The following is a 13,425-nucleotide window of genomic DNA, read 5'->3' as shown; positions in this document are numbered from 1 at the left end:
TGTACATCGGGTGTGTACAAACAGCTTTACCTATGATAATTTGGTTTTGTTCTTGCAGAAATGGCACCAAGACAAGTGGATCACGGATCCCAACATTCGCCCCAAGCTAAAATGAAGTTTCAACAAATTCAAGAAGCATATTCAGGTGAGTAAATCAAGATAATGGATTTGATAATTTGATTAGTTGGCTTGGCAATATAATTATGGAGTTTCGGCCATTTATTTGCAGTTTTATCCGACAAGGGAAAGAGATCAATCTATGATGCTGGATTTCTTGACCTCCTCGGAGACCAGGTGTATATTCCTTTTGTAGTGGGTCATAGGCTGTTGTATAGGTAGTGTATATATAGGCTGCTCCTAAGAATAATCAATTCATTCGATTCTTATAATTTCAAATGGAGAATTCTTAAGTTCATATATCTATTTCCTCCTCCTCCTCTAATCTTCACACTTGAATTCTTTTAAAATATGAGGATGTGAAACAAGGGTAAAAATCTGTACATAACAAACTCAACCAATAGGAAAGCTACACAATACAAAACAGCTCAACAAAGAGCAACAATAAAAAAACGATAATGACAGGAAAGAAAATTCCCAGAATAGCCTCCATTATGTAAGCTGAGCCAAAGATCTCTGTAAAACTTCATCAGACTTCAGCTTGATCACTTTCATAAGTGAAATTCAATATATTTTGTTTAGTAGGCTGAACTCGACTCAATCCAGTCAAGTTGCCCAGTAATATTTCAGACCTATCGACAAAACCTTGGATAAATTATCATCCCATTAGATAAAAAGATTTCTTCATGTGAAGAAGAAAAGATAATTGAACTAAGGAAGAAAGATTAAAGATTGTATTATGCTGTCCATTCGCGTCAATACAGTACAGCAGTCATGCATTATGTTTCAGAATAGTTTGACATGTAATTAGAAGAATTATCATTCCATTCCGTGCATAGGGTTTTTGCGAATTCCTCCAAAAAATGTCTTTGATGAATGATGATTTACAGCGAAAACTCTCATGTATCTGTCAAACACGTGCACATTATTCTAAATAATCCTTTTCTTGTTTACACGACAAAGTTTGAGATTGAAAATGTTTGTTTTACCATGTTTGCTAAAATTAATGTTTTTTGTTCATGGGAAGAGAACAGTTTGGAGGATCTTCAGAGGCTATTAATGGACATGGTGATTGGTGGATGGCACTGAAACAGCAGGATTTCCTTCTGAATTCAGTGAATCTCGTCAGGGAGCAGGGGAGCACCCAAAAAAAAAAAAAAAGAAGAAGAAGAATGGCTTCTCTTTAATTTTTCCGTTGTTTCATGTTCACTAGAATTTCCATTATCAATAAGAACTTTCATGTGAAAATAAAAGGGCATTTGTTATTTTCAGAATCTACTATATTTTCTAATGATCTAATTAGCTATATTTGAACGTAATACAAAAAAAGATAAATTTTATAGTTGGAAATCAAAAACCCAGATGGATATGAAGTCAGATTCCTTTTAGAACGTCTTTCCTCTCAGTACAAATAAAGTTTCTCAGACATCAGTCACGGTCACAAAACAGCTATATCTCTCGTATGAGTTCCGTTTTGTTAAGAGTGTGTATCGTACCCATATGAGTACATCACAGCAATCAAATGTGAATGGGCTCAAACAAAACATGAGATGTGGTCATCATTGTTGACAAAGAAAGAAGCTCAAATCAAACATTTTAAGCCAAAATAAACAAGAAAATTCCCGAACACGAGACAACGTACAATAACTTAAGATGCATTTAATCCAATCGAAAAATGCGAAGGAACTTTTATTGCAATTTCCAACTTTATATATATATATAAATCTTCAATCATGACACCGTGTCAGCCCCCACCCGAATTTACAATGTTAATGAAATGAATAATGCTGAAAGAAAGAAGTATCCGAGTGTTCTGCACTACCAAAACTTTTCTTACACACAAATGAAGGAAAACGACACTGTACACAAGGGGAATATAAGCGGACACCACTTGGAAGAATTTGCAGCATGCTAGAGGTTTGTTGATGAAAGCTTGAAAAGGCACGAGAACGAAGATTCCAATTCACAAATTATTGAAAGATTATCCACCATAACTGGTCGAGGAAATGTTGTATCGCATTGTACAGATCAACGAACGAGTATTTGAGCTTCAGGGCACTCTGAATCAAGAATATGCGACTTGACTGTTTAGTCTGTTTGGATATGAAAGGAAGGAACAATGAGAAGAAGAAGTAGAAACTGAGCTCTGAAATTCTGGACATGGTTCAGGTGAGACGTTTTTGGATGAACCCGACACATCAGAGCAAACCCATGATGTTGATGGGTCAGAGGTAACTGAGAAAGAAATATTGGATAGACATATAGAAGTGAAGGGAGACTCCTCAATACCAGAAAAATACCCAGCTGTAGTAATGTTTATGCCAGTTATGTTTGTAAAGGTAATTTCACCGACCACAGGCAACTCAGAGGGATCAAACTTGTCATCCGGATGTGACCCCCACTGACCTGTGACCTTAATTCCTTGTTGTACAGTTTCCATGAACACATCCAATACGTAGATTCCTTTAATGTAGCCTCCTCTTCCTCTTACAGTTTTCAGCTCGATTCCAATCAATGAGTCAAGCACATGAAGGTTCTCAACCAGTATACTGGAAATTCCACCGGACATCTCGCTACCAAAAGCCATGGCAGAGCCAGAATAAGACTGCAAGTGTAGACCTCGAATATGGACATTAGTGGTTGGTTTGCCGTATGCAATGCCGTATTCATCCCAGCCACTTTTTAGCACAACAGAATCATAACCCAAACTAATGTTGCTGTTTTCAATACAAAGATGCTCGGAGGAGTCTGGAAATCACATTTCATTGTTTTATGATACATGACAATAATGGAATAGGAAGCCTAACAGGACAAAGTGAAATTTCAAAAATTAAAGTAGCAATTGGGAAGCATTCATTAGCCTCCTGTTAAGCTAAGCATATAACTTATAAATATTATTTTACGTATCTAGTGATTAGTTGCTAGTTTATTTGATCACATTTGGTGTTTCCTTTCCATTTTCTTCCAACAGTTTGACCTATCCTGAAACCTTGTGAGCCAGCAAACGTAGTTATTTCTAGCCATGTTCAGATGGATTAACTTTTTCATTCTATATGTGCAGAATTTATTCATATTGACCATAAGATAGGGATTGCTTTCAACATAAGATAGTTACTTCCAACTTTGATCAACAAGATAATTATTATTTTAAAATTTAGCCATTTGTTTAGAGGTAAACTTACAAGTAAACTTTTTAAACTTAGTTAAAATACATCTATCTTTTTCATTAGGGTTCTTTTTTGGCAAATGAAGTCTAGCATGGGTTTTGCCATCAGAATTATTTTGAGTTGAGATATGTGAAAAGTCATAAACTAAATTCATCCAACTTGAACAATAATAATCACTTCTTCAAATTGAACACACTTGTCATCTAAATATATTCTCAAACAAAACATGAATGAAAACATGCATGTGATTTAAGCAGAGTTTTCAAAAGACCTGGGACTATCCCACTGGTGTATGGAGAGTCAGAAGGAGCATGGACTGTTATGTTCTGAATTAGCACTTTACTGCATCACAAGACACAATCAAATAAAACATTTTAAAACGAACACATTTGATATGCTTTGGGGAAAAAAAAGCAAGACGTTCCAGAAAGTTTAGCAAGCAACCTGCAGTAAGCTGGGTGAATGTTCCAAGCAGGAGGGTTTAAGAACGTTAAGTTTGATATAACAATATTGTTTGAGTCTATGAATTCTACTACATGTGGCCGACTGTAATTTAGGGAATGAGAACTGAATTTATCCCACCAAACTGAACCCTGGCCATCAATAGTTGCATTGTCACCTGTAAAGTAGGTAGAAAATAGGGATATTGCACAAGAATGGATACAATAAAAGGCGAGAAAATAGAAACTACAGTTAAAAATAACCATTAGTCGCTCAACTTATTGCTTTGTTTCGCTTTCATCATAGAACATTTCTTTTACATGTGAAATTGCTAGAAATGTTGAAATGGCAGCGGTGACAATAGTGATAAGGTCGAGGTGGGGGAAAACAGTGGCAGAGGGAGGTAGGGCCACTGGAATCAGGGAAACCACTGAAAAGTGAGAATTTGTTTATATAACATTTTTTTTTATTAAACCACTTGCCAAAACACCATCTTGTTTGGGTAGAAGACCAAAAATTCATATATGAGCTTGGATATATTATAACCACCAAAAATAGAATATTGAAAACTCATCTAATGAAAATACTTTGCTGTCAAATCTAAGATAGCTCCTTTAATTAGTAAATAATGTATGAGAGAGACAGCATGCTCAAGGGATACTAAATTCTGTTTATCTTTTGTATTTAAAGTTGTCTTGAGAAGTTTTCATTTTAAGCAGCCTCATAGAAAGAGAATTTCTACAAAGCATGATAAAGTGGAGAACACAGATCACACAATGCAAAGAGAATGTCAGAAAACAGTATTACACATATAACTTATACAAAGAGCATTAACAACATTAATATCTTCTAAAGGAGCGAGATATATAATCAGTAGATAAAGACATTTGGTTTCTACTATGGAGAATGCAAACCATGAGTGAAGGCATTCTCTCCCAATCTTCTCAATAATATAAGAGATTACTAAAATCACTCCCAACTATAAAAACCACCTGTACTATTTAATAAAAGGGCAATGCAAAAAGGTTTGGAATTATATCCTACAATTTACGTAAGTGATATACTTACTCCCCTTTTCTCTCCAACGTGACTGTCAGAGGGGCCTCAGGGGCAGTCCCCGTTGCCATTTTTGGCAGCACTGATAACAACAGCACTGCAAATGGGAATGTTGGATGAGCCCAAGCATCAACCTCGGACTCAGTCTTCTTGATGTCAATTTATGAGGAACATCAGTGAGTAATAGATGACAATTGATAGATCGTGTCTACTTAAATAGTATCATATCACTGTCTTCCCAGATTAACATGCAAATTGTGTTTTGCATTATCACTAAAAGGGGTTACGAAAATTGGTATTAGAATGATACCTGAGAGCCAAGAATAATGGCGTCTTTTTCCAGGAAAAGTGTGAGGTGGCTGGTAAGGTTGATGGTTCCAATAAGCCACTTGCCTGCTGGAACATAGAGTTGAGCACCACCCTTGTCAGCAAAGGATTTAAGATAGAAAATGGCATTCTGAAATGCCAGAGTATTTAATGTTTTTCCATCTCCAACTGCTCCAAATTCCGAGACAGACACGCTGTGAGGCCTCGGTGTCAACGGCCAGTCAGAATTGCATACTCCATTGTATTTTGTTGCATGACTCAATGCCAGGAGCAAAAGAAAAAATACCTGAAAAAGGAACGAGAGAAAAATGGGGGAAGAAAAAGGTAAAGAGGAATCCATAAAGAGGTAATACATTTGATAGCTTCCTATTTTTGAATCTCATAAACTGCCATGAATGACAGTCATGAATCCATCCAACGTTCTTGTTTTCTCCACTTTAATCTTTACTTTTCAGAACAAGGAAAATAGAAGAAACTAACAACTCCAGGAAAAATCAGTAACCTATGAAACTCTTTTGGGTATAAAAAGTTTGAGAAATCTTTCTAAAAAACCATGTTTTTCCCTCCTGACCAACAACTAACATATGGACACCATAAGTTATATAAGTTTTCTCCGAATGCCACAAAAATCCTATATTTGAACACGCAGGATTTAACGCAAACTACTAACAATTGAATATCCAGTTAGGCAGGAAAACAAAGTAAAATCACGAATTAATATCATAAATAAGAATGTGGTATTCCAAAAATGGTAACAATGGTAACTAGATACTAGCACAATCAAAAGATCCAGGAAAGAGAACACAAATAAATCCGAAGAATCCACATTCATGAATAAAAGAAAGAAAATCTACTTGCACCCCTGCAAAAATTATTTCTTTCACTGTCAAGGCAGAGTCTTTTATTCACTGGAATCACATAATTAAACATAGTATCCAACAGTAAGTTGACTCGTACAGATGATGTAGAGAAGTAAACTAGCACCCAAATTCAAAATAGTGCAGATCAAATCAAATTTAAATTAAGTTACTATGAATCCACAATTTTAAACAATAATTAAGCTCAATCTGACAAGTTTTAACGAAAAAGATTGATTTTTTTGAAGGAAAAAAAAAAAAAAGCGAACCCACAAAGAAAAAAGGCTCATAAACAAAGCTGATCCAAGAAAAATAACAATAACTTAGGAAAAAACAATATAAATTAAGTGAAATAATTAACATACTTACTAGCCTTTTCATGTTTTCTTCTTCTTCAAAGTTCAAGCTTTCATTCACCTCACCCGATAGAACTACTACTCCTAAACTGGGCGAAGAAAATAGGTAAGAAGAGAAAGAGAAGAAAAGGATGCGGTTGAATGATGATGAGTTGCTATTAAGGAGAAAAAAAAATTTATATATTACAATTACAAAATTAAAAATAAAATCGAAAGCTGAAGGGACAGCACAGAAACAGAATTAAGAAAAGGACAGTCTTCATCTACACATTAGCCATTATTGACTCCAATTAAATTTTCTTTAATTTACCTACTAATCAAATTTAATTCCATAATTAGTGCCCATTAATCACTCCCGTAATTTTCCACTTATTTCCATCCAACGGGTACTTGCCGACACTAAAAATTCTTGTAGAAACGGAAAATCTGTGTCTTTTCCCTTTTTCTCGTAAGAGAGAGAGAGAGAGAGAGAGAGAGAGAGAGAAACGGTGAAGCTGTAATATTTTAATAAAATAAGCATAATTGGAGACAATTAATTACGAAATAAAGAGTGAAATTAATAAAGCGATAAATGGAATTTGTTACATATATAATCTGCATGGAAAGGGTGGCATGTGCTTTGTGGAAGGAGAGGGTCCCACAGTTCTCAATAATGTAAAAATGAAATGCTAGGTTGGCATCACTGAGTTTGCCAGATCAGAACCTCATTATGGGTCCCACAAGTTGGGTGGCGTGGCACTTGTCTGCCCTTTTGTGACCACCGTTCTCTCTTCTCCAGTGGATTTTAATTATTCATATGACCGAATTACAAACAAGCAAAAAGAAGATGCAAATCATTCTTCTTAAAAGTTTTCATTTAATTATTATGTTAACATACTTATGAGCCCGTGAAGTTGGTATGTTGTGTTTTAAAGGTAGATTAGTTATGTCTAACCAATTGTGGATTCAAGATTCAAGTCTAGTTAGAGAGAACGTTGACTATTGACCGTCAACAATCAACATCTATAATAGCGAGATTGTTTATTAATATTTAGGGTCTGTTTGAGCCACATTATTACAAAAAAATGCATTCTTAAACAGTGATTTGATATCATTTCCAACACACATTTTTCAATAAAATAATATTACATGTAAATCAAAAAAATTTTCTTATTTTTTAACCACACACTTTTCATCAATACACTATTCAAGAATGCATTATTTTAACCACACACTTCCCATCAATAGTGCTTCAAAAGGAGAGGCCTTGGCCGTATTTTAGGATTGATTATGAGAGGTATTTGAGATCGGATTTCGTTCACGGAGGGGGCCAAAGGCCCGTGGCGAAAGTTCTTAACTCGAGAAGCGAATTATATATTTTTGTTAGATGGTACATTTTTGATAGATTTTTCAGCACTTTTGATGTGATGAGATTATAGTATGATTATCAGCTGATGTTATATCATGATTTTAAGATGATATTTTATGACCTTATGTGAATATTTTACTTTTGACTATAATTACATGATGATAGCTTGTGAATTATCAAATGATATGAGTTTGATTTTCAATAAAAATGTATAAATGAAAAAAGTATATTTATTTTGAACTTTTCAACTCACTGAACTATCAACTCATATAATTTTTCACGTTTTTCCTTATCAAGTAGCAGTTGAGAATTTGGGCATTTTTTGGAGTTGAACTTTGATTTTGAAGTCAGAGCCACAAGACAGAATTTGTTAATATGACTCACTTCATAAAACATGTAGTCAATATTTTGGAACGCATGTTTATGTCTAGATGTGATTTTGCATCACTTGTAGATAGTTATGTGGCTCACTATGTATTTTTGTATATTTCATTTTATTTCTTGGTAAATGTTGAGATTTCGACTTATCTTTATTGTGCTGTGCTATAATTTGAAATTTGTGTGAAATTGATCACATGTTGGTTAGTCCTATTTACAAGGAAGATAATGCCGAAATTCTGCTAGAAAAATGATGTATAAAAAGTGATATATTGTATTTGTAGTAACATTGATAATGGGTCTGAATTTTAGTTGGCATCTATCATCGGTGCATGCTACATCTGGATCTAGTGGTGTTACACGGGACGAGATGTGTCAATAATAGGGTTCATCATTCATCCAATACTATGAAAACTTAGCCTAACATTCTTATGATCAAATTATACAAGAATAATTGGAAAAACTTCACACAAAAATAAGAAAGATGAAAAAAGTAGGAGAAATCCATGTTCTTGGCTCAAATATCAAATCGGGCTATAATCTTCAAAATCTTTTGATGATTTGCATTGAATTGATGCATAGACTTATTCTTCACTTCTAAAATATGTAGAATATAATGAAATTTAAGTCGAATAGAGGTTTTTCACATTCTGATCGAGTTTGGCATTTAAAGGAAGCCAAAAAGATTGCATTGAATTATTACCAAAAAAAAAAAAATATATATATATATATCAAAATTTTCCCTTTTTGTACTAAGGTGGGCGCCTAGACATAGCTGCTTGGATGGTTCTGGGTGCTTCAATAGCCTCATTTTTTTATTTGGACATGCGCCTCTCGTGCAGGCAAAGGCACAATCCTCGCTTAATTTTTAACAATCAAATAGTTTTCATTATTTTTGTCACAATTTTTTCTCCCAATATCCTATTGAGGTGTTTCAAAGTGCATGAAAAAGCTAACTCAGAGGGCTATAATTCTTCTAGATGTATCATTTTTCCAATTCAAATATTTTCTTCGCCAAAATTGAGTTTCAATATTAGGCTAAAATTATAAGCATAACTTTTTTGGTTGAAAGTTGATATGTAATAATATTTTGACTATAATTCATTCATTTGACTTCTTTTCTCATCAATTGACCCCTAACACTCTCAAATCTTCGTCTTGATGTTCAACACAACTTTTTTAGATTTCAGTCCCTATCCAATTAAATCCTTGGTATCTTTGATCTTCAATTTGTTGCATGTTTGATTTATAAATTGTTTGCAATTTAGTCTTTGACTTTTGGATTTTGTCATTTTTCACTATTTTTGCATTCTTTTCTCCAATTCTTAATCAAATATCGAGTTTTACCTACAAAATACAATACAACACAAGTTGGGTAGCATTTTATTCAAAGAACAGTAAAATATCTTTATTTAGAATCTCAAATAAGTGTAGAAACAACACTCATCACCACCTCCAAATTATTGAGGAAAAATTAGCTCTATGATAAATGCTCCTTCTCATAGAAGGAAATTATATCTCTAGGCATTGGACCAGGGGCGAAGCTAGGATTATATTTAGTGCAAGCAAATTTTTTTTGATGTGTTTGTATCATTTATATGCTCTAACAATTCTTTCTTGATTGTTGTCTTTATGACAAACATAGTTGTGCTCGCTTTGATTATCTACTTTTATAGAACCATTATTTTGTGTCATGTCACTTTTGTCAACTACTTCTTGTAGGTCTTGTCCTTAGAGATAAAACTCTATGTAAATTTGTCATGTGGTATAATTTTTTGTTATTGAACTTTTTCATTATGTCTACGACTTTTAAGTTTTTTATCGTGATTTAATTTACCTCTTTGTAATCAAACAAATTTTATAGAAGCTTTAGAATTTCCCTTTGTACACGAATCCGAAAAGCTCAAAAATTCGTCTATGATTGCTATTCTCTAATATCAAATTGTTAAATTCAAATATTAAAGAAACAATTTAATTGATGAAAATTTGTGTAATACTTTGTTACAAAGCACACTCTCTCTCATCAAATACACGCCACCTCAACAACACCCACTCCACTTGCTACAAGATCAGTCTCTCTCTATCACAACACTCAACTCACTTTATCTCACTTTTTCTGTCTCTCTTCTCACTCTATCAGTTCTCTGTTGTCAAAGAACTTTTGAAAACATAAAGCAGGAGTGATTGAAGATCCCATACTACAGTTGCATATTACATGCCTAGATGTGTTACTCTACGCCACCGTCGCCATGAGTGTTATTAATAATACAATAGAAGATTTTGCAACTTGGCTTCACTATATTCTTAATAAATTTGAGGTTAATTATTCAAATATCTTTTTGTCACTCCTTTTCATTTATTTAAGTTTAGACATCTATAAATGTCCAATGCAATCAAGAATTAAAATGTGGTACAAAATCCAAGATATTGAATGAGAAACATCCATTGATCCAAAACACCAATTGATGAGTGTGTGAAAACATAGATAAACGAGGGAATGGCCATTTTGTCTTGTTTCTTTCTTTTGACAAGTTTATATAGACCTTAACATCGGTAAAACTCAGTCGACGCATAGCTCACAACCTCACTATATTTGTCGTTACTTTTGCATCACGTGATTTTGAGTCATGATGATATTACTAAACGTTTACTTCCATTAATTAACAAATAGATTCTATGACATGTTAGAAATAAGCATCCATCTGCTCTGATTTTCTTTAATACCCCTACATTATTGAATAATTCAATATATTTCTTACATAACGTTACGTAGGAGGCGTCATTTGAAAATGATATGAATTCTGTGAAAAATGACAAAGCTTCATTCTAATTAATGTTGCATTTACCTATCACCAAATGTTTTACTTAAAGGGAACATCACTGTCATGTTCAAATGTTCTATGCAATTGCCATGTCAAACATCAAAATTTTAAGTACTAGCATGGAAAATTTACACAACATTGTCGTAGATACTCATTTACTCATATTGCATAATATGCTAGCATGATTAAATAGTACTGCGTACTACAAATTGTCTCAAATAAGGATGCTATTCACGAAGTAAATCAACTCGCAAGCTCGACACAACCCATTTAACACCTTGATTCCTATCTATATTGTATTCTTGAATGTTACATATAAAATCATTAATCATGGTTTAGCTGCAGCAAACCTCAACAAGTTTCTTCGGTCAAATAGGTGCTTGACTCTAAAGGTTCTGCTTAGCTGTATATCTCGCCCCCACTTCACGGAAAGATAGAATCTAATGGGTATAGTCCTACCTACCACATGATTTGATCTTTTCTAACAAACCCACAAATTCGCTTGATGATTGATTATTGGCATTAGAAGCGCCGAAACTAAATTAATCAAACTATTTAATCCATGTGTAAATTTAGTGGACAAATTAGATAGAATTTGACATTACAACTTATAAGTATTTTTATTTTTTAGTCATATTCGGTTATATTGATGTTGGCTAGAAAAAAATTAAATATTTTGAACATAAATAATTTTTTTTCACATATCAAATTATCTAAATTAATACGACAACAATGGCGGAATAGAACTTATCAATGTCAAATGGTTAAAAGGAATTTCAGCAAATGGAATTATAAATTAAAGTTCATCTAGTATTCTTTCAAGATGATGCTACATGTATACTTTTCACGTACATAATCATTGACATCCCTTTCACGTGAAGGGGGGCGCACATAATTTATTATGCTTGGGTCCTTCCATGTGAGATGGGTGTCATTAGTGATGGCTCGGCTCGGCCCTTTAATCAAACCTCAACAAGTTTCTTCGGTCAAATAGGTGCTTGACTCTAAAGGTTCTGCTTAGCTGTATATCTCGCCCCCACTTCACGGAAAGATAGAATCTAATGGGTATAGTCCTACCTACCACATGATTTGATCTTTTCTAACAAACCCACAAATTCGCTTGATGATTGATTATTGGCATTAGAAGCGCCGAAACTAAATTAATCAAACTATTTAATCCATGTGTAAATTTAGTGGACAAATTAGATAGAATTTGACATTACAACTTATAAGTATTTTTATTTTTTAGTCATATTCGGTTATATTGATGTTGGCTAGAAAAAAATTAAATATTTTGAACATAAATAATTTTTTTTCACATATCAAATGATCTAAATTAATACGACAACAATGGCGGAATAGAACTTATCAATGTCAAATGGTTAAAAGGAATTTCAGCAAATGGAATTATAAATTAAAGTTCATTTAGTATTCTTTCAAGATGATGCTACATGTATACTTTTCACGTACATAATCATTGACATCCCTTTCACGTGAAGGGGGCGCACATAATTTATTATGCTTGGGTCCTTCCATGTGAGATGGGTGTCATTAGTGATGGCTCGGCTCGGCCCTTTAATCCACGAGCTCGGCTCGGGCTAGGCCCACGAGCTCATGGGTCGAGCCGAGCCGCTCGCGAGCTTGTGTTTTTATTTTTTTTTATGGGGAAAATGGAGGAGAAAATAGACAATAAGTGAGCCAAAAATAAAACAAAATAATAGTGATTTAATCATTTCTTTTCGCATTCTTCTTGGGACCGATAGTAGGGATGTACGTCTTTTCTAAGAGAAATATGATTTGGCATTGGCTACTTTCTTTATGCGCGTGTGTACTTGTTATCGAAAAATTACAAGGCACTCACATTAACTTTATGCTCGAGATTTGTTATTCGGATTTGTAGGTTAATTCGTCTTGACAAAGCCTGCGTTAGAAAATGATTTTATTTATTTATTTATTTATTGAAAGTCTTAATGGTTTACGTGGGCAAACCCAAAAGGCTGACATATGAATTGGGCCGATGGGCCGTGTTGAAATCACATGGGGGTAAGGGCCAGGCCCAAATATTACAAGCCCAGTTGAAACCATTACTTGTTCGGTAATATATCCTACCCCTTCTTTTACTCTACTTAACGTGATGTTTGTAGGTAAATTAGACGACCGAAATATTGAAGAATTGTATTTAGGGAAATTCTTCTTGGACAGGGCCACGCAGAGCCCATTGCATTTAATATTTGCACTGCCAGTAAGTTACGAATCTTGAACCAATGCAAATTCCTCTGTTTCAGTGACATGCTAAGAACAAATTTAGCTCAAAATAACAATAATGCACATTGCCATCAAATCATTATTATCATCTAAAAGAATGGTGAATCACACAATATATAAAAACCCCAATCATGAGAGCCACCACCGTCTCGCCTTAGAGCTTTGTGAGGGAGGTAAATCGTGAAATGTACCCCAACAGGCTAGGGAACAAGAGCTGCATGTACACTGCGCCTATAAGAAGTCCAATTTCATGTCTCATTAATCGAACCCATACACTGCGACTGCCAGCAA

The 13,425-nt window shown here is 34.1% G+C and overlaps 2 protein-coding genes and 1 long non-coding RNA gene across 3 annotated transcripts; 1 reads left to right on the top strand and 2 right to left on the bottom strand.

Annotated features, from left to right (window-relative positions):
- The first annotated feature begins 66 nt into the window (after positions 1-66).
- LOC111375957 lies at positions 67-1,313 on the top strand. The gene is made up of 3 exons (XR_002699388.1): positions 67-145; positions 230-294; positions 1,145-1,313. It is a non-coding gene; the product is annotated as an uncharacterized LOC111375957 (long non-coding RNA).
- Positions 1,314-1,788: 475 nt separating this feature from the next.
- Positions 1,789-4,190, bottom strand: LOC111376000 (probable polygalacturonase). The gene is made up of 3 exons (XM_022998929.1): positions 3,729-4,190; positions 3,556-3,626; positions 1,789-2,865 (listed from the first exon to the last, which is right to left on the bottom strand). Exons 1-3 carry the CDS (start codon positions 3,989-3,991, stop codon positions 2,183-2,185), a joined length of 1,017 nt encoding a protein of 338 aa, XP_022854697.1. The 5' UTR covers positions 3,992-4,190; the 3' UTR covers positions 1,789-2,182.
- An 11-nt stretch (positions 4,191-4,201) lies between these two features.
- On the bottom strand, positions 4,202-6,775 carry LOC111376001 (probable polygalacturonase). The gene is made up of 3 exons (XM_022998930.1): positions 6,335-6,775; positions 5,092-5,394; positions 4,202-4,927 (listed from the first exon to the last, which is right to left on the bottom strand). Exons 1-3 carry the CDS (start codon positions 6,344-6,346, stop codon positions 4,790-4,792), a joined length of 453 nt encoding a protein of 150 aa, XP_022854698.1. The 5' UTR covers positions 6,347-6,775; the 3' UTR covers positions 4,202-4,789.
- Positions 6,776-13,425: the final 6,650 nt, after the last annotated feature.

The sequence above is a fragment of the Olea europaea genome, unplaced genomic scaffold (genome assembly GCF_002742605.1).
Source record: "Olea europaea var. sylvestris unplaced genomic scaffold, O_europaea_v1 scaffold1435, whole genome shotgun sequence".
Classification (NCBI taxonomy): domain Eukaryota; kingdom Viridiplantae; phylum Streptophyta; class Magnoliopsida; order Lamiales; family Oleaceae; genus Olea; species Olea europaea.
The sequence above is the reverse complement of the archived record's forward strand: the minus strand, read 5'-3'. Positions and strand labels throughout refer to the sequence as shown.

Coding starts and splice junctions, on each gene's coding strand:
- LOC111376001 (XM_022998930.1), bottom strand. Junction 4,928..5,091: donor CCATTATTCTTGGCTCTCAG/GTATCATTCTAA, acceptor GACATCAAGAAG/ACTGAGTCCGAGGTTGATGC.
- LOC111376000 (XM_022998929.1), bottom strand. CDS start 3,991: ATGGTTATTTTTAACTGTAGTTTCTATTTTCTCGCCTTTTATTGTATC. Junction 3,627..3,728: donor ATTCACCCAGCTTACTGCAG/GTTGCTTGCTAA, acceptor CTTGTGATGCAG/TAAAGTGCTAATTCAGAACA. Junction 2,866..3,555: donor CACCAGTGGGATAGTCCCAG/GTCTTTTGAAAA, acceptor TGTGATTTCCAG/ACTCCTCCGAGCATCTTTGT.